Genomic DNA, 24651 nt, shown 5'->3' on the forward strand with positions numbered 1-24651 from the left:
CAAGTATTATAGGTGTCTTAGTTTACGTCCAGGTTTTAAGGATTTTTCTATAATTTTTTAAGATTTTTGAGGCGTTAAATATTGAAACGAGCGCAAATTTTGTTTAGGCGTTTTATTGTTAGATTTTTAACTTTAGTATTACTTTATTACTTAACAAATATTGCTTGTAATTACCCCAACTCATATTTACCCCACTATTGTTTCAGTCGTGTTGTAGAGGCGTTGTTCTTTATTTAATAATTTGTACATGAAACTGCTTTGAATAAAAATATTTTTCATCAGAAAAATGATTAAATTGTTAAAGATAGTATTGTACAGTTATCTATTAATCAAGGGCTTTTTAGGTGAGAGAGGTTAGTATTCGTGAATTTACTATCAAAATTGACGTCATTTCAACACGACAAGAACAATTAACTCTTAATGTTACTTCATGAATAGTTTTGTAACTTCATGAATAGTTTTGTAAGTTTTGTAACTTGTCACTACCCCGTGGCTTACTAAAATATTCTAAAGTGCAATCGGCACCAACAATAGCGCCCTGTCGCTTAGCGATGACGTTCATTTTTTTCTCATCAACGCTTATAATAGCACGTCCTTACAGGCTCTTTGTATCCTGATTGAAACGCCTGCACATTAAAGCGAACCCATCTACTATGAAAGGGCTTCGCGAACTCATTTTCAAGTTTAACGCCTCGACCCCCGGTTATGTAACATATTAACACGTATAACGACTATTCCGTCTCGTTGCATTCCACGCGTCTCTATTGTGTTTGTAAGTACAAATGAATAAAGGAATAAATATATTCGGTAAATGTGTTTTTTTGTACCCTTTTTAATCTTTGTTGAACCCTGTTTAATAACCTTGCGGTATTAAAGGAGGTTAGGGGCACAGCGCAGGTTAAATTCTGGTTGGATTTACGTCTTTATGCGGTGAAACGTTGGGTAAATGTATTTTATTAGGGACGGGATTAGAGGTTTAATCATACTTTTGTGTTTTTATGTTTATTTTTTATGAGAGAGGACAATTTATCCTTACTGTCGAAATAAAAAGAGGCATTTCATTTGCTGTAGTTACAAAAAGCAGGCTCACATAAGATTAGGCCATTTTGTTTAAACCTAAGTTTGTTAGCCCCACAAGGGTCTGCTTATTCAAACACACCGGAGTCCTGTGTGAGCTTTAGGCGCTCGCAATCCTTGAAAATTAAATTACCATGCTAAGGGCAATCCACTAACGGGTTATGGACCTCGGCTGAGGACTCACTGGGGAGTATGAGACATCAACGATGAGATAAGCGTACTATACAATCTATACACTACCGTATTCGTGGATATGCGGGCCGGAACTATTAGAAGGGTCGGGGGGACGGGGAACGCGGCGAGATCATCGGCTTAAGTTTCAGGAACTCGTTTTTACCGCGACTGGCCAATGATATCGTCCTCTGGGTCGGTCAGACTTGAAGCTACTTCATAGAAAGTAGAGATTCTATCTTGATCTGTTGTGGATTAGATATAACCTACTCCCAAACTGTAATAATGAAAATAAAGTCAAAGTAATCGATATTTTATCGATAAGGTTTACAAAAAAAGAAAAACAAAATCAACCGTAAAATATTTTATTTAAAACAAATAGAAAATGGGGTATCAGTACAAAGAATCCCAGTGGGCTATAAACACTACGTGTACAGTAAACATAAAAAATATAGAATTCATGTTAAACCATAATTCGAGCGTAGATCCGGAAAACATTCAAGCAAGTACAAATTCACTGCACATTTAAACATTACTAAATCCCAAAACTTGATCACAGCCATCCATATTTCTCATTAGCAGACAATTATAATTTGAAACGACAACAAAATAGAGTTTCAATTGTTTTGTAACCTAATTTCCTAAATAGGATACGGCCTGTAAGTCGGACCACAGTGATTGTGATTAAGGGCACTGCGAGTGTACTTGACCTATATCTGTCTCCGGATCAGCGCTCAGTGCGCAAATGGATACAATTCTATAGAGATCGATACATTCATATTTATTTCAACTTATCCGTTATATTTACGTTAATTCAAATGGTACGTGCCAACAGAGTCTTGACAATCTAGATTAATATTAACTTTTTTACATATTACAAGTCCTAGTCCGCAATATTTCACTGACAAGCGTATTTATTTCCATATTTTAAAAAGCTGCGGATTCATAGACTTTAGTGTTTTGTATATTTGTACCCCAATTTTGGTACATTCTCATCAAAAACCCTGTCTTATCAATCACTTGCCTACATCACAACTAGACTCAGTTTAACTGACGCCGACGCAATAAAAACACTACATATTGGGGTAAAAATACACATTACAATTTTCGTGTAACTCCGCAGTGTATACACGAAATAATTCATTCTTAACAATGTTTATTACTTTGCGGTTTCAATGCCTCGCCATAAAATGTGGTATCTTCACCATAGAATTTTATTTCAGATTCTCATAGCATACATTTTAATAAGAAATTTTTCATACTTTAAAAAAAATAATAAGAAAGTTACTTAATCTATCGATCTCGATAAAGATTTATTGCAATAAATTTAAAAGAAATAAAAACTACTCAGTAAATAGGAATTATATTGATTGAATATTGTCTTAATTGGACATCAAGGTATAGTGATGCAGTCATTTAAATAATTGTGGTGCTTTCATTTTAGAATTATGAATTTAGTTTTTTATATATTTTATAAAGTCGATGACAGCTTACGAGAAAAACCCAATACAAGGTAATTTAACATTACTAAATGATTTTGGTAATCAAGAATTTATACATTAAATAATACAAATAGGGTAAATAAAATCTAATAGAAACATTAAAGTTCAGTAATTTTTACTCGTGAAATATATTACACAATTTATAAGTAATTTTGAGCTGCCAAGGAGTTGTAAATTATACCCAAGTTTTTATAAGTCTTTAGAGATAAATAAAGACCTTGTGATGGTTCACGGAGTTTGTAAAACTATATCAAAAACCCAGAGACTACACTAAACTAGGCTACGTTAATAAGGTATACTTTAATTTAGATTTTTTACGACTTAGACATAGTATCAGACATGTATTTCCCTTAGGCTACAGCTAATTTAATATTCATTAGTTTTACAGCGAATGTCGTGAATTATAAACTTAAGGATCTGGTAGCAGTAATTTTATCGCCTGTTACTTAGCCACCTTTAACAATAGTGGAATAAAATGTTAAACTATTTCATTTTTATTCTGTCTCTGTGAATATTATGGTAATAATAAATGAAAATAATATTTACCCAAAATTAAAATATTATTTAACTATGGAAAATATATCAAAAACAAAAAGGAAATCGAAACGACTGGTTTATAATTCTCGATATCCACGATATTTGCTAATACGATAAAACATGCAAGTGCGTGATATGTGCAAATTTACTAAAGAAACATCACTATAATCGACTACACTCTCCACTCTGACACACTTCAACACACTTACTAAAATGCAATCTATAAATGCAACATTGAAAAATATACTCTCGCACATAGAAAAATATGAATTACGTAGGAGATTGGCGAAATAATGTTAAAAGAATATTTTCTAGTGAACAGATACTAACTTTTTGTTCCATTTAATTTTTCTATATAGAATGGGATAACTACAATACATTCCTGTTCTTCAGAAAATACTTAATAAAAAAGCAATTTATAAAATTAAGCAATTTTGTGATAAAATTATTTTTTACAATGAAATGATCACAATATATTCAAAATACAACCAAGTAAATATAGCAAAATTACCACAAAATTGCTTAATTAAAAAACTCTTTAAACATAGAATATCCAAGAAAAAAAACATGCATAACATTAACTTTTTTTTTTCTACTATTAAATCTCTACTGATCGTGAATTGACATTCCACAGTTTCTTAGTGTCGATATTAAGACTAAGAATGTGAAGATCGAACTTATGTCGTAGTGATGTCACTATAAAGTAGCATGGTTTCAGTTACCTAAAAAAAATATTACAAAATTAAATTATAAGGATTCAGGTTCATTGTTTTTTATCTGTATAGTTCAAATGGATATGAACTCACAAATAAAATAGCATGATACTATACTTATGTATAGTTACATAAACTGCATTAGTTAATTTATCGATAAATTCCCCACACTTTTCTATACTTCATAGTAACACCAGTATTGACATTGATAAACTACTGGGGTGAAATTGAAAAGTCAATATCGATATTCCACCCTATCTATCCACGATGGGTTTACTATTTCATCGATGAGATTGTTCTAATATCAACGCAAAGTACGAATCTCAGTACATTTGTGTCCACACACTAGATTTTAGCACCAAATTACATTATTACCGAACGAAATAATCTATATGTATAGAATAAACACTAAAACTAAACAGTCAATATAAACTTCGACTAGTTTTTCTATTCATGAAATATTAGATTACTTTCGGGTGTCATACAAATATATCATCGAAAAACTTATAATATTAAATCGATATGAATGCTGAAACATAAATCTTTATTCAATACAAAACTGAACGGATTTTGATTAGATAAATACATATAAATTATCGTTTTACACATTTGACATCAAAAAAATATAAAAAGTAATATGTATGTTTGTATGAAACCCGTGGAGCGTACACCACACTACAGCTAAGTATCGAGTGAGATCGTCGGCGCGTAGTTAAGTCGTAATTTGAACTGTTGCAGTGAACCGTGCTGTGCTATACTTTACTATAAAGATAATGTTGGCACAATTCATTATTACAACCCACTTCTTTGTTTATATGATAAAATATAAACATTTTAATCAACTATTATGTTTATTTTATTGCATAATGCATAGTACTGATTTAAATGTTTATATTGATGTATTTTAATCGACTAACGATTGTGCATAAAATCGAATTACTTTTACATCTATTTAGAATTGATTGTGCTAATATCGAATATTTTGGTATCATAAAATATGTAATCAAAGACTATAGGAATCACTACTTTTTAAAGTTACTTGAGAATAGTTTCAATACAAACAAAAAAGGAGGTTGTATTTATCTAAGACCTAACCTAAACGGTTTGGGGCACTAGTATTACAATAAACTTGATGTTTAAATATATTTCAATGAAAAAATGAGCAACATTATTATTTTATAAGTAATATTACATTTCGAGGGCCCTCTCATGTCGTTAGTGCTTTATATATGATGACTAGTAATAAGTACGCATACAAATTAGGCCTAAAACTATTCGGGTTATTGCTGATGAGTAGTCTCTAAAGGCATAAACATAAAGTTCAATATTGTTCTAACACCTTGTAAGATAATGCATTTGAGGCGCGATTCGTGGTAATTTTGTATAGTATTGTAAACTAGACACTGTTATTTAACTGTACATGCTATTTTTGACAGTAAAAATGTTTTTTTAAATACCTCATTTTAAGGACCATAAGTGAGGATTTTTTCTAAGATTCGCACCATATATTAATTATAGAATTAACATTTAAACAACTATATATAATAAACAGAGAAACATATTACATAATATCTTCTATAATCAAGCTATAAATTAGACTGCAGTTTTCGATGCGTATAAAAAATAAACAATATTTTGTATGACAAAGACAGCAAATATTGTTATTGTGATGGTTAAAATATGTAAATTGTTGTGAACTTTTGGCTCGGTTACCGCTTTATAACGCTAAAGCCACGAGCCAGTCAACTAGGTTTGCCATAAACTTTACGTCAGCTACTAAATAAGTCACACAATTTCAGAAACTGACTATAGAAATTACTTTTATATGTTCTCTGGGCATTCATTTTCATTAAAGAAATAATATTGCAGATATCAATTAAATACATTTTGTTAACAAAGACTAACAGGTCCTTCCTTAGTAAGCTACATTTTTTACTTACATGGTGTTAGAACTAAATCGTTTCGTAGTTTAAGAGATTTCATGGTGTGGTAGTTATTTTTTTGAAATAAGTGTCTTAGCCACCATCTCGACCTGGGGTATCAGGTATTAAATAAACAATACTGAGTTTTACGGGGTTAGAACAAGACTAGCACTTTTATGTATTACGGATTTGATGAGCCCTAAGTAAGTACAGTCCTTTATCTCCCTCTGTTCCAACCTATAACTAATTAGTGCTTTTCCAATCGGTAAGGTCTCTTTAAGAACCGATCTCCAAGTCAATTATGGGTAACGTAAGAAACCACTTTTAAGCCGAGTTAAGAGTCCTAGGTGACCGACACCAGTGTTAAAAGTTGATCTACTTTTAATAATTTCAAGAAGTGCGAAGACAATCATCTAGCTCCACAATGCACACCATGAAATATCTCAACATTAGAAACACAAAACCTACTGTTGCGGCTCATCAAGCAGACACAAGAGGCTCTCGGTGCGTCCTCAACGAGGCGGCGAGGCGGCGGCGAGCCTCTGGCGCAGGCGCGCGAACTTGCCGTGCACGAGCCGCAGCTGCGCGCGCAGGCGAGACGACAGCTCCCGCTGCAGCGCCTGCACCTCCACCAGCTCGCGCCGGAGCTGCTGGTAGTCCGACCGCACCTGAGGATTGTTTTTCTAAGAGATTTGCTAGGAAGTGTAGTCATGCGCAAAATTCTGTGTCAATTGAAAAAGAGAGGACATTATAAAACATTTCCTTACACACGTGTATAAAGACTTGTCAATGCGACATGATACTGGATCTTTATGCTCTGTAGCGACAATTCGTTGTATAATTTAGTTGAGGTGATGTTTTTGATAAATGATACTGAATTTTGCGCAAGTTTTATCACAGATACAGCCGGAATGTAGGTACATCAATATATAATACAAATAAATCATTCTACATTCCGAGTTGTATATTACATTGATTTATAAAAAAGTCTATCGTGTAATGAGACAGTCCCACGTCTTGAAGTATTCGATGCTATGAAGTCACTGCAAGCGAGGCCATTATCGATAACAATAACAACACAATATTTAAATGTCAAAACTTCTACTAGAAATATCGATTTGTTTGTCCAGCGACCCAAATACAGCTGAAATTCTGAACTACTTAATGAACTAGTCGAATTTCTTTCGGTATCAATAAACTTATAAATTGATCGTTAAGACCAATCCAGATCAAGATCATTAAGATCTAAGTGGATGAGACTTTAAAAATCATACCAATTAAAATTTATTTCATATTAGTCATTAAATTTAATTATTTCTAGGATTCCGTACTTTAAAATGTACACTTATAAGGTCACTTTTTGTCAGTCTGTCTGGTTATTGGTTATGGGCTCCTTTTTCCGCACTTAGCCGTAAAAAAAGTCGGGCCATTGTGCGTTCCTTAGTCTGTCTGTCAAGGCCCTTTTTATTTCAGAAACGTGTGGAGACTAAGAAGTTGAAATTTATATCAAATAATCGGGACTACGGTCTCTTTCAGTCTCCATCAAAAGATATGACTGAATATTTAAGCAACTAAACACTCGATATAATTCCGTGTCATTTTATTCAATAGGAACTGAAATATCTTAGACATAAGAATAATAGTTAAATCTGATTATAATTAGTACGTAACTCAAATGACTAACTCAAGTTGAGGACTTTAGCTTAGTTTGTATCGATAAATAATCCCGCTCGCAATGACGATGATGGAATGTGGAAGAGTAAACAAAAAAATCATCGACATAGTTTGTAAGCTCTCAAGTACGCCAGATGCGTAGTTTATGTGTGAACTGTTAACATAATAGTATGTGTGTTTAATTGTTACTTGAGGCAAATACTTTAAAGTTCAATGGTGTTCATAGAATATATGATTAGTCCAACCTTTTAAATTATTTCTTTTATCAAATCTACCTCGTAACTTTTATCATATCTAATTAGTACTCTGTACCTGCTTGATGTTAGAGCTTTATAATATTGTTCCGTTTTAAAAAATGCAAACTAAACAAGCCAGCTCTCTTTTAATAACATATGGTGCATTATCGCAGAATATAATGGTACTTTATTTCCACATTTTTAAACATTGTTTTACTGAATGCAGCGCATATTAACATTTCACACATTTTAAAACACGAACTATCCTGAAGTAGCGTCTGCAACACATAACCAAGCCCTAAGTACATAAGCGGTTGGTACACGGGCCCAGTTCCCGGGGCTTTGGCGACGCTCGGGCTTAAACTCTGTACCACATTCAAGCCCTTCCAATTTCAGCTAGTATGTCAAGCTTTATGTTGCAACTTGCCGTTTTTCAAGTTTATCATTTTTCATTTTAGAAATATAAATGGCCTTTATTAATAAATATTGTTTTATATTTAGATAGGAAACAAATAAACTTTGCCATTGGTACATTGCATAAAATATAATGTGGCATAATATAACTTTTTATGGGGTATTGATACGGCAAGGTTTTTACCCCAAAAGTTGAAGTATATGGGGTAACCATACTGTCTCACAAGACAAATTTATGAATGGCAATGTATATTTCTTCACCAAGGTACCATAGATTATTATTGATAATTACTTATTTTTTTATATAAATTTATAAAAAACGACAAATTACAACAAATACGACGCTGTTACGTTAATAATTCTGACCTGTCATCAACATTATAACGCAACGGGCTGAAAATAAATATACAAATACATAAGTACTTCCTCATAATGTATATCTGGGTTAAATAAAGATATTACGTGAGAAATAAGCTTGGATTAGTACAATAACTACTGAATTTTGCATTTTATTAAATAGTGCTTGTGAGTAACAGATAATTAGCACTATTATACTTTTTTTTTATCAGTAGACATGTTTTATTAGTGATATTGATTTACTTATATTAGATTTATTAAGTAATGAATTATTTTATGTTTTATATGTATAATTATATTGAGTATAAAGATGCCTGAACTCGCAATTCAACTGTTTCAAAATAACAATCTATCTATAGATAAAATCACCAAAACTTCAACCCTATCTATAAACAGTTTTTGAGCAATAAAAAATGGCTTATCGATATAATTTTCTAAACATAACAGTAATTTACCTACTTTAAAGTAATGAACCATAATGGTTGTTATCTTTACAATAAATTATCATAATCTTCTGTCTTATGTGACCACTCCCACTACCCTACTAGCTAAGCGCCACTAGGAATATTTTACTATGAGTCATAATGCTAATGGCTGGGATGGCACAAAACACAATACATGACTCAGTGGATGTTTTTATTAGCAGAGTAACACATTATCATAGACATAGTAATGTTACAAAAGGATGGCGCGAATTATTATTATGTAAAGAACTCTGATAGTCGTAACAACTGAGCCAAATAGCAAATTATTATGTGCCACCAACGTTACTTTGGAGTGGAGACTTTCCCATCCTCACAATACAACTCCTGTAAGCCAGGATCAGCAGTGGCACGCATTATATGACACCGAGCGGTGAAGCTCGATGAGTCTCAGGGAACACTAATATGTCTTTATTCCGAAACGAAATTAATCAAATAGAAAGATTCCTGACTTAGAAATATTAATTGTTCACTTCCCTCTGTAGCAAACCGGGAAAAAAATAATTAACTATAAGTTTAACTTATTCCTTTATTATTTTAGGTACCTACTAAATTTAATACTTTTTGCAGTGGCCGTAAAAATATGCGAGACCGTTTTTCAACATGCTTAAAAAGTTACTTGCTCTGACTTGCACTGGTATAAAATCAGTAGGAAGGAGTTCTGTTTGTACAGTCAATGTTTTGGAATTCGTTGAATCAATTCTATTTTGAGCATAGCCACATTGCTACGTTGTTGATAACGCCCTTTACATGTAGCTGACGCAGCTAATCTTATTTGCGGAGATCCACGCGCAGACCAACTAACTATGTAGGACAGGAATGGCGAATCTTTAACGGTTAACGTGACATTATAAAAAAAAAGCATGTAATGTGCCATTCAGTACCAGTTTTATCTATCAGTGCCCCTCTTTAGCGACTTTGTTATGACCTATGGTTCTTGTTTGTTTTTATTGGTGCGAGCATTGATGTTAAGCGAAGTGAAGCATTTTATATACATATACAATGTTAGGCATATTATACGCGTGCCTGAATTATTTTGTCACGTCCCACTACTGGCACGCGTGCCACTGGTCCGCCATCCCTGGCGTAGGGTGTGCACTGCATTGTAATCGTAGTTAATTGCCACCGACGTGTAACAATGACTATAAATAGTAAGTAAACTGTATATAGATTTAATTATTGTTATCTGCTGAATAAATAGTATGCAAATTACATTGTTGTTAGAACGCAGTCTTTACATTGGAAAATTTCTTAACCATAGATATACATAGAAAAATATATGCGTTATGTTTTAGGGTGTGTAAAGAATATTTACGAACATTTTCTGCAATCACTAGACATTTAAAATGGGGTAGATATTTGCTTACATTGATTATTTTCCATTTATTAATAAAACTTTAATTGATATCCTGATATCCACAAATAACTGAACTAAACTGTATTTTTAATGTATATTTGATAATTACAGTTCTTAAACAGATTAATTATCACAGCAGTAATCAGTGTCAGTGTGGGAGTGGCCGGTAGTTAAACAAAAATATAAATAACAGATAAGAAGATAATGGTATTACAGACCCTAGCAACAACACAATTCACCTCAATCCCATTTTATTGTCTTATTTCCATCATTAAATGTTACTTATTGTTCTATAATGTTATTTGATGTTATTTTTTGTTCTACAATGTTTTTTATGTTCTATTAATGTTACTCAAAGGTGTGCTTTCCTGTAAATAAGTAAGGTTAAGTTACCTCAGATACAGACTTCAGCAGGTTCATGATGCACATGTCCTGTGTATCGATAGGCTCCACCAGCTCCTTCTCAACATTGTCCATTTTCCACTCCATGAGGTCGAGTTGCTCGTCTGTACGCTTCACCTGCTCATCATGGCATTACCATTAGCATTATAATAACCATATAAGATACTTTTCATTTTAAATATAAAAAAAGTAAGTCATGAAAATTGTACAAAGTTTCTTGTCATGTAAAAAAATACTACTACATACTACAATTAACAATAGTGTAAATATAATGAATCACATCTATTGAATGAGTTTATAATTAATACTTTATTTGCTTCATCCCTCCTGTAAAGGGATTTTGCCGTGATAGAAAGTAGCCCATGTGCCTATGCCCAAGGAATCAAATTATTTCCATACCAAATCATTGTCTGAATCCATTAGATAGTTTTTGAGTTTTTTGCACTCTGACAGGTAGACAGGGACTGCTAGATGGAGCAGGGACTTTGTTTTTTTAAAATATATATTTTTTTTAGAACTAGTTAAGAAGAAAAATTCTGTCATACATGATTGTTGTGAAACTGTAGCTCTTTACGCAGCGCACGCAAGGGAACTCTCAAAAGAAATAAATTTATTTTTTTCAACATTTTTCCTTGATGGATCCTATTGTTCGAAGTGTGATGTTATATAGTAATAATAGGCCACAAAACAATTTTTTTTAAATGAATGGTATGCAAGTGTAAATGCTCCTATATTATATCAGATTAAATTCATGTGTGATACCCAGTGATTGATTGATGATAAGATGTAACAGATTGTGGATATTGTCTTGTAACAATGTTTGTATAACAAAATTAACATCTATGTTCTACTTTATAAACAAAAGTGAATCATAAAGTGTACTATATAATGTAAAGTAATAAAACTGTATTTCCTAAATCTTTTTTATGAATGGCCATGTTCTACAAATGTGTGAGCCAAGTATTTTAATTTGTATGCATAACTGTAATTTATCTGGAACAAGTTGGAGTGACGTACAAATTAACCATTCGTCTTTCTTCAAACAAAACCGTTTCCGTCGGCCGAATATTAATTATGCAAACTGTTTTCATTTTACCGACTCAATTATCAAATACCGTATACTTTCGCGTTAAGTGGTTCATTTAAGAAAACTATACAATTATTACATTATATATGAGTTAAGCAGGAAGGGCAGCCTTTGCCCTTTAACGTAATATCATGCAGTTAAACATTTATAGCTTAGCGGCGCTATGACCTAGTTTTGAAAACCCGTCTATTTTTATAACATAAATGGAATTTTATGAGCGAACTTAACGATGTACTTACAGTTTCTTCCAATTCCTGCATGGTGACTTCCTTTTGAGTCATGTTTATTGTAAACTTTATAATTTTCACTTAGAACTGTGTATGAAAACAACCGGAGCTCAGACAAACGACCATTTTAAGCTGCTGATTTTGACAGTGACGTTTAGATCCTAGTCAGGTGCATTCGAGCGAATAAAACGCATATGGATAAGACGAGATTAGATATTGCAAGCAATAATAAAACGATTTAGTTTTAGCGGGAAAAGTTAAATCGGTGTGGGTAGTTTTATTATTTGAGCTTTGACGACATGAGCCATTAATACAATAGGGAACCGGGCTTTGTTTGATTTTGTTCATTATTCTATATGTAATCGTTAATAATACGAAAAAGAAGCACTCCTGCGAAAACTGCATAAAAATTGGTTACAAAATGGGCTAGTAATTCATATTTCAAATATTGTAACGTGCAGAAGTGGTCGCGTTGTGGGGATATCGCTTCATCTCTTTCTTTCGCACGCGTCGTAATTCTCGATGACGTCAAATGTGGGTATTTCGTCTTTTTTCTGTTTCTTGTTAATTACCCCTTCCACCGACATTCCAAAACTTATAACTTGTTGATTTTTTACCGGATTTTAATAGTTCCTTCTGTGTTATAATTTATATAACGTAAATATTTCATAATAGTAAAGAACAAAAATGAGTCCGGAACCCTATTATTTACAATATTTTTTTGGTTAACAGCTGTAGTCACTTTGTGATCGTTTCCTTTTCCTCCGTCAATATTTTATACAAAATAGCTTTTTACAATGTTAAATTAAACAATTCTTTTGTATTGTTTTAAAAACTACGTAATATTTATAGCCATTGTATAGACGTAATAGTGAATGCATGCGGGAAGTAAAAACCAGACTTAGGGCGCCTTCAAATTAGCGATGTGGCTACAACGTTGCAGCTGCATTCAGAAGGTGATGAAAAAAAAAACAACCTATGGTTTATATACATTTATTTTGTTGTCTTTAACCTTTATACATCAATTAATACAGAGACAAGATGAATGGTGGCGGAGGGCTTTAGATGACATCTCTGAATACTGAAACACTGCCTGACCGCTGGGAGGGCGCCACGGAGGACCTACCCCACAGTACACCTAGAGGGGATCAATAAATTACTCTTCTAATTCAATTGAACTATAAAATATGGTAGTCTAAGACCTATTTAGGAGAATGGATAATCTGACTTAATGTTACTCTATCAAACCATTATCGGATAATGCGTAATATTATAAATCTTTATTTTATAAACTAATAATAAGTACATGTAATATATTTATTATACAGGGTGTAGCACTAACAATGAGTTTTTTATGGCGCAGATAAAATACGATACTAAAGCCTGTAGTCATGTCAACATTATTTTTTGATAGCGCTATGCGCATTTTGAAATTAAACAACACAGTTTCTTTTGTCATTCAGAGTATTATCAATACTTATTATATTCTTTTGGTCATGAAAATCCTTAATATAATATTCACTAAGCGCCATTGATAATCTTTACAATATTAATGCAACACCCTTTACACTGTAAGATCCACACTGCCTCCTGACACCCTCCCTACAATCACACAATACATTAAAAACTCCACTAATTATCCTGCTATTATTACCACTGAGTGTCCACTATTAATGTATAATCACATCTAACAGTAAAAATAAATTATAAAAGCTATTAAAATATGTATGGGGTCCAAATTGAGACCCCAAGCCGGTCCCACCGGCCATGGTGCACCCAGCTGACTACGAGTGAGGCGATGACGGCCCATCGACCCGCACAGACCAACACGGAGGGGTTATTTAAAACCCATTGGTGGGAAGTATTTCACCCAGTAGTGGGACAGCGTGGCAGATAAAGTTAAAATTTGACAGTCATGTGCTCTGACGTCATGATTACGGAATAGTCTGCATACAGTGATATTAGGCCCGAAGCACACTTAGGGGCACCAGTCGATACACTTCAGTGTAACTTGGAATTTAGTTTGCATATCGATAAAACAATTCTTATTCTATCGGGAATAAAGTATTAAATTGTATATCGATAACCTCTCATTAATTTCTATTTTACATTGAACGTTACAGTTCTATTGAGGATCTGGGTCCAAATTTGATAATATGTTTAACACGTTGACTACCTTACAATCACTGGCGATACATAGGCCTATAGAGGTGACACTTATAACTACAATTACAAAACTGAGCTTGGAGGCCAACGCGTCAAACGCCGCGCTTTGATTGGTCGATATGGCCGACGCGATCCAACATGGCGCCTGCCGTCAATTAAAAGCGTTACATTTAAAATATTCGATAAAAATAGTTGGCTAAAATTTGCTACATTAAACTTCCATTAATTCAAATGAATGGTCACGAAACAATAAACATACAATATATAACATTGAATTAAATAAAAAAAACTAGTATTTGTACAACATAAAACATACTGTATCGTATACAAGGGCATGACAACAACCGACTTGTCCGAGTGACTGGCGCGAGTTACTTGTCTGCAACGCCGAGATCTGTTCAGAAGCGAATCACGCGATACTTTCAACATTGGCAATTTAGTCGCTGACCCGACACCACGACTATTTTATCTCTATGCTCAAATAAATCGATAAAATGCGTTGCAGTATCTCTAATCGATAAAATGATATCGATATAGATCGAACACAAGTGAAAAAAAATCACCGTTGCTAAAAGTGTCGCGCCTATGGTTTCTCCAAGGATGTTGCGACCAAGGCCAAATAGGATTCAACTTAAATACAATCAACTCATTGGCATAACCATCCGACCGGGCTGATCACACCGATTGTAACCAATGGGACATAAATACATTAAAAATCGATATTATAATTGCATGTTGAACTATACTACGTACGTATCTACGTATATGCCAACACAATCAGCATAATATCCAATATCCTCGGACTTTTCGTCAACTTGTCATGAGAGAATCGACTTCTATCGTACTTTAATCGAAATAAAATGGGGTGCTTTTTCCATAGTTTCAGCACGAAGGCGCGAATAACACGTGAATTATTTAATATACACTTATCTATGCACTAAAGCATACATCACACTCTCTTGTAAACTTACTACTTACCCGGGCATCTTACAAGACAATTTCATCGATATCGACTTTACTGTCAATTTATTACATTACCTTAAATATTTGATAAAATACATACCAAATCAATTATCACAAATTCTGTTATCCGTCGGTACAACGCTCGTAATCGATTTCGATGAAATCATCGATACCGTCCAGCCCTAATATCGTTTGATATAGTCATCCCCTAAACGAAGTATAAAGGTCGCCAGCATTAAAACTATAAAATAGTTGCAACTTATCGATAAGTATGCAAAATTGCAGCGCACCGAGGGGGCTTGGGGCAAAGGGGTGAATGGGAGGTCGCTAAAGAAATAATCAGTCATACCGCTTGGCTCTTACGTAATTGACTACATTCAAGACCCGGGCCGGCACCAGCCAGCCCGCACACCACACTTCACAGCACTGAGCGTGACACGCTTCTCGGATGTCATATATCGACTTACAAAACAAAATGTATTATCTAGAAATAGCGGACAATATAGCAAAAGCAATCCACAAACCCGTAGATATGTTAGTCGATATATAAATATCGATGCTTCTACATCACTATTGTACTCACACTGTGGGTATGCAAAAATAAAATATCTATTACAACTAAAATTATTGTCGGTGTATTGCTTTAATTTATCGAACCGAATCGCGATAGGAAGCAATAGATACAAAAACCGACAGCTATCGAAAGACCGATGTACGTAGAAGTCGATATTTTCCCACTACTATCGATACTTTGTGGTGATAATTTTATCGATACTATCGATAATTAAATCGATATAGTCCCGAGAGCGCGCACTAGCCACCGCATGGTCCCGAACACAAAACAAAGAGAGACAGAGGAACTATGGCGAGGGGCGGGGCGTTCATTTGAGCCCGTCGGTGTGCTCGAATGTCTGCTCGCTGACGGACACCGCGTCGGACGCGAGCGCCTCCTTCAGCGGCTCCACGCAGTTCTTTGGGATCACCGTACCTGTTGGTGAAATTCGATGACAGTTATTTATCGATAGTAAATTACGTTTTGTGTGTAATAACGTAGTGTGTTTAAAAAATTTTTATATAAAATATTACACAGGCAAATGTATGTGGACATATTTTTATAATAATAACAATTTATGCAACAAATAATTATACACTGTAAAAGTAATTTATATTTTTATGAACATTATAACTGGTTTATTAGTAATGTGTAATTTACTACAGCATCGTATTGAATCGTTTTATGGCAGTTTTCAATAAACAATTAATTTTAATTATTAATCCGTTCCCGTGAATAAACCATTCGAAATACATCATTTATGAACATGTCAAAAAATCTGATTATTTATTAGTCCATTTTCACGATCGATTGAAAAAAACGGATTGGGATCGTTTATTGGAAACCGCAGATAGTCGTTATAGATAATGTGTATGTTACTGACCGACGATCTTGAGCGAGTCGGTGGTCTTGATGCGCACGACCTGCATCTTGTTGAGCTGCGAGCGCGCCGCCAGCACGTGCTCCACGCGCGCCCACACCGCCAGCACCGAGCCCGCCAGCACGTGCCACGTGCGCACGCGCCGCCCCACCTGCCGCCGGCAACACGCCACTCACATTACACACTGACACCTCATCCACTCTCTCTCTCTCTCTCTCTATTTAGCAAATGGATTCCTTTTTAATCCACCAGGAATTTATTTGTACGGCTATACTACACATGGTGCCCCCGCTAGTACCTCGCAGTCGGCCGCGTTCCTGCACTGGTCGCGCCAGTAGGCGTGCGAGCAGACGCGCAGCGAGGCGTTGTACTGCGCGCGCCACGCCGCCTCCGCCTCGCCGCTCTCCACCTTGCGGTACTTCTTCTCGATCTCAGCCAATGACTCCAGCCGCAGCTGAAGCCCGGTGTTGGGCCTGTCGATACGAACAACGTTAGTAAAATTAACGAAAACTTAGTAGCAAGAATACCAAACAAATAAATCGAAAATTAATATCAAGGTATACTTTAGTCATAAAGTTGAAAGTATTGCAGCGATCCATAGCGAAAAGTCCATAGCACTCCACGGCCTAAACTAACCTCTAGACAAAAAGATCATGTAATAAGTTGTCCTATACATTGGTCAGTGAAGATAATAAACACGCCCTCACATTTTCAATATTAATTAACTTTCATTTAATTACCTGTATATTTGGAACATGATATCCTTCTTAGTTAACTTCTCCTTCTTGGTGTTGGAGTGCGCGGCGACGCACAGCACGGCGGTGTACTTGTTATTGCGCGCCTGCGTTGACAGGTAGAAGCCTTCCTTGGGGCCTGTCAGCTCCGACCACTTCTCCAGGGCTTCTGACCATTCCATGCCGCGCTGTATGCAAATTTACAATTATATATTAAAATAGTTGGTTTATAAATATGTGGGTGTGTGTGGGTGCGTGTGGGTGCGTGTGGGCGCGTGCGGTACCTCGGAGTGCACGGTGTGCAGCTCGACGGGCGCGCGGCCGGTGGCGTGGCGCCGCAGGAAGCGCACGAGGCGCACGCGCCGCACCACCTCGCCCGCGCTGCCGAGGTCCAGGATGCCCAGGTCGAACCGACCGCTGCGCTTCGCTGCAACACACGTCCGTATTCATACAACACCATGACAAGGAATAATAATCCACTACATAGTAGGCCTCATAATGGACTCGTACTAAACCACTATTTCGTACCACACTGTTAATTACGAGTATATAGATATTTATACTTATTAAATATATTTTAATTGCCAAATTTCTTGCCTGTGCGTATTTGCTCCATTCAAATTAATCAATTTCCCAGTAAAAAAATAAATAACTTAGTAAATTTCACTAGTACATAAAACAAAATACAGCACTCACCTTGTTCCATGACAGCTGTTAATGTATCCGTGAAGTATTTGAAAAGCCTGTTCTGAAGCTCCACCGGCATGCCCAGTATCCTGTTCAGGAACTTCGACATGTTGTTGTAATCCTGTTGGGAAAAACACACTCCGTTAATACATATTGTAATCATAGTTGCCCTTTCCACTCATTGGCATAGGTATTGCGCAAACATAAACAGTATCCACCCGGATAGCGACCACCGTATACAAGATGTAAAACACGTCATAGTTTCCCACGTAAGTGTGTCGCGTTCCGGGATCAGTTTGTCTATATCCGGTTTCAAATGGCCTGGCATAATATTGTCGAGTGGCGAGTTATACAGACGTATTGCGTGTCGCACCTTGTCGAGCGACAGCACGCCGGGCGCCGCGTCGCTGTTGACGATGAGGCCGACGCCGACGAGCGCGCTGGCCACGTCCTGGAAGAAGTCGCCCGCGTAGTCGCTCGGCGGCGGCACCAGCGGCGTCTCGTACTTCATGATCGCGCGCATCACTGCTTCTAGCGCCGTGCGACCTGATCACGAGGAAAACAAGGTAAATTATGGCTCGAAGGACCAAAATTATAATCTATTATGGGTACTTGAAATTATTTTTACGCTACTAGACATTTATATTTTTACGTTCTGTCATTATTTAAAATACAATTTTAGATGACAAAATCATTTGCTACAAATATGTATACATTCTAAGCGCATCATCACTTCGGCCTCATTTTTGTGTCGACTGTCATATCGTCCATGCCTTGTTTGTTTATATATAGTGTAAAACTAAAATTTTGTTAAAAAAAAAAACATTTCTGTCGTTGTTAAAATACCTCAATGAAATTTATATGTCGGTAAAAAAAAAACTATTACTAGGAGAAAATCAAGAATCACTATCCGTATGGTATTAAGATATATTTTTGAATAGTGTGCTGACCGTATTTATTATCGATATTGAACTGCGACAGGTCTCTTGTCTCGGTGGCGCGGCGGTCCCCGTGCGTGAGGGCGCCGAGGGACTCGAGGCGCTTGGCCACGGTGGACGCGAACCGCCGCTCGCCCGCCAGGTCCGAGATCAGGAATATGTACTCCGGCGCGTTCACCTGGTTCGAGCGGTGCGTACGACCTGGTGGGAGAAACGAGACCAGTTTTAAAAGCAGTAGGTTAAATCTTACAGCAATCTTAGTATTCGATATTAATATCGATTATATATATTTGACATCGAACATAGAGGTCTCAAGAAAACTGAAAGTGTACTAAACTATTGAATAAATTTGGGAACACAAATCGTTCTGAACTATCTATGATTTTTGTTAAAGTAAATTTATCTTGTTTAAAATATTATATTTATCGAATAATGTATAGAGATGCATAATATTATTTTTCGAGTTCAACATAACCGACTCTATCTTCCACTGTTTTATATTTACTGATAGTGTAGACCGAAGCGTTTTTTGTTAATGGACAAAATACTAAAAATGTTAAGGAGCACCATAATTCACGTACCAAACTGTTGTATAGCTCTGTCGGCTGACCATGGCAATTCCAATGTTATGTGTACCCTTCGCCTTTGATTTCTCGCCCTAAAACAAAACAAAAAATATGGAAAATCTTGCTGGAAAGTTATACGACATGTAAAAGAATCGATTATCATTCGATTACGAATAATCGAAATTCCAAACTAATGGCTTACTTGATTTATCATCGATTTGTATACACAAAAGTTATCCTTGGAGGACCAATAGACCTCCTTAATCTGTATTCTTTTTTTGTCATCCGATACCAACAATTTTTAACCGACACGGATGTCCATGGGCTACGGATATCATATTATACAATCACATTATCAACTTGTCCTTACATTGAATATTGCTAATGAAAAAATCAATTACTTATCCATATCAAGATTAAAATAAACCTTTTCCCTCTTTATTGTCTCTATGGTTCATTAACTTTTGTGACCATTTCAACTTGCCCATAATTATTATTTCCCTTAGAAAATCCGATACTACAATATCTCACCTCCTGTCACTCTGCAGTGAGATACCACTTGAGGCTGCCTCAGAAATGATGGCCACGTCCTTCTCTCCGTCCATGAACCGCTGCTTCTCCGTCAGGTTGAGCGTCTCCAGGGGGACGTCAGCCTCCGACCGGCTCTCGTATAGGATTTGACCGTCTTCTGTCTGCACCACACGCCCTTTGCGACCTGTCATCTATTAAAGTATAATAAATTTTGGTGTTAATACGAATGACGTTGTCAATTACTAGGTTGTTAGCGGAGGCAGCTTTGGTAGGAGATTTGGCTCTGAGATAAGGTGTGAACAAGACAATTTTTTTTTTCTCAATTTTTGCTATGCTCGAAGAATCTTTAGTGAATTCTATATTTACAGATGTATTTCAGAGTACCCCAGCTAGGTTCAAGTTGACAAGCTTGACTTTTATCCTGAGAGAACAGTTGCTGCTGGGTTGTTTCTTCGCTCGCGGCGGCGGCTGGTGGCGGTCGGGCCTGAGTACAGTATAATACTGTGGCGTGTACCCACCTCGGCGACGTTCTCGGTGCCGCCGAGCTCGTCGACGAGCTGGTCGAGGGTGTTGGGCGGCAGGCGCTTGCCGAGGCGCTCGATGGCGGCGAGGAGCTCCTCCTTCATGCTGCACGCGCGCTCGATGGCGGACCGCGGCGGCGGCTGGTTGCGGGTCGGGCCTGAGAACAATTATTAGCAATAAAATGGTCCTTCAAGCAGGATAGAAAAGTGGTATTTTTTATTAGATTCTGCAGCGTGTCGATGTTATCATGCATATTTCCTTTAAGCAAAAAAATATATGAGCTGTGAAGTAAGTCGATCAATAATTTGATTTCGTCGGATAAATTTGTAAATTGTCCAATATTTTTTGCCCAAACATAGCATCCTCAAGTTGATGATGAATGATAATTCATCGAGATAGTGTATTTGCGCCGAAAATCGTATCAGTGAGGCTCTGGCCTATAGGAGTGATAAAGGTTACTTCTACTCGGTGATGCGGTTGCCGCGTTATGTTTATTATAATTAACTTTTGGTCCTTCGAGCAAGACAACTCACCGAGATAGAGTCCGTTGGTGCCGACGGGCGTGCCGGTGAGGCTCTGCCCGCCTGTGGTGGTGACGGTCACCTTGGCCGGGGCCGTGGTCGCCGCGTTGTTCTTTCGCTCGAACATATTCTCGATTTTGTCCTGAGTTGTGGAGCTCTTCTTCTTCGGAGACGCCGCTTTCTTCTTCTTAACTGGTTTTTTCTTACGTCCGATCCACGGTTCTGGAATATTCAATAATGTTACATCAATTTGGTAAACAAACTGTATTTAATATAATGTCAATATATAATTTACGCAGCCATGAATTGCATAAGGTAAATGCTTAAAGTAGATAACATTTGTATACATTTTCGTTTTCGAATTCCTCACCATCGTCGCTGTCGCTGCCGGCGCGGAAGGGGTTGAAGTCGCTGAGGTCGGAGTCGGAGGCGGGCGCGTGCTGCTCGTCGTCGGACTCCATGTCCAGCTCGTCGGACGAGCCGCCGCCGCGCACGAACTCGTCCGACGACGAGCCGCCGCGCGCGCGCTTGGCCGCCACGTTGGCTTGCTGCCGTGACGTCACTGCAACGCACAAACGTGAACGTTTCACAGACTTGTATAACCCCTATTGTTACAATTAAAATAATTAAATTAATGCCTAGCTTAAATAGGTAAACAATATTTAATAAACTTTCTTACGTGTCATTATTATTTCTATTATTTAGAGAATATTGTAGTGGCATTACTGGACTTGAATAGTCACAGGGTGACGAGAGTGATGCAGTAATTTATATTTTAATATTCTGAGGAGTACCACTGCGAGTTATATGCTGTCCTAGGCCAGTCCGCCTCACCCAAACGACTCGCGCATTTCATTATTTAGATACATAAAAGTATTATAACATTATCCATACTAACATTATAAAATCGAAAATATCTACCAGTTACCCTTTCACTACTAATCCACTGAAGCAATTTTATTAAAGGGCTATAAACTACAATATTTGTCATAAATCAAATTGTAAGGAACAAAGCCTCAACCAAACGCTAATCTGCGATGTAACAATCAACTCACATTTCCTCTTGGAAGTGTTAGCCTCGTCGTCGTGCTTGCTGTTGCCGTTGTGCTGGACGGCGGCGGGCGCGGCCTTCGGCTTGGGCGGGTCGAGCCCCAGCAGCCTGTTGATGCGGTCGCGGTCCGGCGCGGGAAAGTGCTTCTCTACCAGGGTTTGGAACACGCCCCTGGTGATCAACATCGTTTTTCGTTTATTATAAAAAAACTAGTTGACCCGACAGACGTTGTCCCGGTTTAATGATGAATGCCCGTCCCGTGTATGAATTTGCAGCGCGCATTCTGTTAATCGCTGACAGTTATGTCAACAAACTGACAGCTATGTAAAATTAATATTGTCGTTAAGTTTTCTTAAATTTTCTAATGTTCCGCTCAACTTCCTTATTTTTTTCTTTCATAAGAACCTTCAAAAAAGAATTAGCGTAATTGTTTCACTCGTTCACGCGTGATGCGATGACCAAGGCAAATAGAGATTCATTTATATATATATAGATATAAAACGTTCAGAATTAGACTTAAGCGAGCGATTTTTACAGTGTAAATAATGGCGGCAAGCTGATTTATCTGATTATTGCTGTCTGATCGAAGGTGCATCTGCATAGAAATATGAAAATATTGCCGCTAGTGTGAACACATCTGGAAGTGCTTGCGCAATATATTGTTGCAAGAATTCGTGGTTGAAAAGTTAAAATAAAAGATAGGAGTCTTTTTATCTATATTCTATAAAGTCGAATTGTAACTCTTATAAAAAGACGATTTGTAAAATAATTCTAAAAATTAAAACATCATAATAATAATATTATGTTCAGGTTATAAAAACAATGCCACTCAAAACGTTCGTGACAAATACTTGAATTAGTAAAATGAGTGCGAGATTCCTTCTCAGCGTTGAATTATATCAACACGAATTCATTCATTTCATTTCACATCTATCCTTATATAATAGAATCCCGTGTATATAACCATGTCATTACAATTATAAAGTCATTCCTCGAGGATAGCACAATACCGCGAAACTAGTACTGCCACGTAGAGCCTGGTCCACAAGTTTAAAGTAAATTCTAGTCGACAATGATCGAATTAAACAGCTAATGTAAATAGTACTCATTTTATTACCATTTATTTGGTATCACAAATTAGACTGACTTCTGTATTTGATCGGGTTATACATTTATGTGACGAGTAGCATTAACTCAGAAGTTATAAATACTTACAATCTTACTTATAAACTAATTTTAGCGTTAAGATGTGATTAGGAATTGCTTAAATAGCTGTCAAAAACATCACCGGTTTCCTAGTTTAAATCTTATTAAGAGGCAAGATGGCGGGTTTTGACTTACAGCTGATCGAGTAAGTTTGTGTTTCAACTAAGCATAACTTTTGATTATACTTGTTAATTCATTTACGCGGACTGACCAAAGCTAGTATCGCGGTATTGCACTACCGCTAAGGCGTTTCGAATTCGCCGCGTGTATGCGCGCGCATAGCCGGCTCCGCGCGATCGTTGCCGTCCCGGATCCCTCCGCCCCAGTCGAGGCGCCATTACTCCGGCCCGTGTCGGGCGAGTACGCGAGCACCATGGCCGAGTCTTACCGCACGCGAATGTTGTGAACACCGTGTCGATGCACGCGAACGTAATGTGAGAAAAGTTTAATGTGAAGCGTCTGGATTTCATGTTCGGATGGACAACAATGGAACGGGTTCATTGACCGGACTGTGGTGGGCTTTCGTTAGCTTTTTATTTAAAAGTATGCTGTAAGGTTTAAATAGTGGTTGTTTATTTTATTAAGTAACTAGCTTCCGCCCGCAGCTTCGCCCGCGTGGATTTCGGGTTTCAAAAATGGAGAAGGTGCTCAATTTGTCGGAATGTTTTTTTACATAATTTATGGTGGTATGCAGGTGGTCCGATTGTCCGGTCAGGGTCTGATGATGGGATCCTGGTGAAATCGAAGGAACTTTTAACCATTAAGGTTGCACACGAAATGACGGAAGCTTAAAAAATGGAGTAACTTCTCCCGTTTTCCCAACATTTTCCATCACTGCTATGCTCCTATTAATTGTAGCGTGATGAAAATTATACTATAACCAGCACAGGAGTATGTAAAATAATTGTACCAAGTTAAGTTAAAATCCGTCGAGTAGTTTTTGTTTCTATAACGGTTATACAGACAGACAGACAAAAATTTTACTAATTGCATTTTTGGCATCAGTATCGATCCGTAATCACCCCCAGTTATTTTGGAAATATATTTCATGTACAGAATTGACCTCTCTACAGATTTATTATAAGTATAGATATGCAAAAGTAGCTCAAAAATTGTCCATAACGAAAACATGCATTTTAAAGTAAAACAAAAGAAATAATATCGTGAAGCCAACC

General features: G+C 36.6%; 2 protein-coding genes across 4 annotated transcripts in view; both read right to left on the minus strand.

Moving 5' to 3' along the window:
- Positions 1 to 1597: 1597 nt before the first annotated feature.
- LOC115455670 lies at positions 1598 to 12317 on the minus strand. Its single transcript, XM_030184331.2, has 3 exons — positions 12171 to 12317; positions 10836 to 10961; positions 1598 to 6590 (listed from the first exon to the last, which is right to left on the minus strand). Exons 1-3 carry the CDS (start codon positions 12210 to 12212, stop codon positions 6435 to 6437), a joined length of 324 nt encoding a protein of 107 aa, XP_030040191.1. The 5' UTR covers positions 12213 to 12317; the 3' UTR covers positions 1598 to 6434.
- An 818-nt stretch (positions 12318 to 13135) lies between these two features.
- Positions 13136 to 24651, minus strand: part of LOC115455652 (protein strawberry notch) — a 37960-nt gene continuing 26444 nt past the window's right edge. For 2 of the 3 annotated variants that reach the window (XM_037436707.1, XM_037436706.1), the window contains 14 exons: positions 22275 to 22441; positions 21590 to 21781; positions 21232 to 21441; positions 20695 to 20855; positions 20177 to 20367; positions 19661 to 19737; positions 19092 to 19280; positions 18515 to 18687; positions 18151 to 18262; positions 17739 to 17881; positions 17461 to 17642; positions 17019 to 17193; positions 16724 to 16871; positions 16169 to 16275 (listed from right to left, as the gene is read on the minus strand). In XM_037436707.1, coding sequence (XP_037292604.1) covers positions 16169 to 16275; positions 16724 to 16871; positions 17019 to 17193; positions 17461 to 17642; positions 17739 to 17881; positions 18151 to 18262; positions 18515 to 18687; positions 19092 to 19280; positions 19661 to 19737; positions 20177 to 20367; positions 20695 to 20855; positions 21232 to 21441; positions 21590 to 21781; positions 22275 to 22441 — 2227 coding nt within the window. Of the gene's footprint in view, positions 16276 to 16723; positions 16872 to 17018; positions 17194 to 17460; positions 17643 to 17738; positions 17882 to 18150; positions 18263 to 18514; positions 18688 to 19091; positions 19281 to 19660; positions 19738 to 20176; positions 20368 to 20694; positions 20856 to 21231; positions 21442 to 21589; positions 21782 to 22274; positions 22442 to 24651 lie in introns of all 3 variants that reach the window. The other variant, XM_037436705.1, reaches the window with a different exon arrangement.

Source organism: Manduca sexta, chromosome 9 (assembly GCF_014839805.1).
Source record: "Manduca sexta isolate Smith_Timp_Sample1 chromosome 9, JHU_Msex_v1.0, whole genome shotgun sequence".
NCBI lineage: Eukaryota > Metazoa > Arthropoda > Insecta > Lepidoptera > Sphingidae > Manduca > Manduca sexta.

What these genes read in the sequence shown, in the direction of transcription:
- LOC115455670 (XM_030184331.2), bottom strand. Translation starts at nt 12,212, where the DNA reads ATGACTCAAAAGGAAGTCACCATGCAGGAATTGGAAGAAACT. An exon ending in TGCAGGAATTGGAAGAAACT is followed by an intron (nt 10,962 to 12,170) that starts GTAAGTACATCG and finishes CATGATGAGCAG; the next exon opens with GTGAAGCGTACAGACGAGCA. An exon ending in TGCTGAAGTCTGTATCTGAG is followed by an intron (nt 6,591 to 10,835) that starts GTAACTTAACCT and finishes AACAATCCTCAG; the next exon opens with GTGCGGTCGGACTACCAGCA.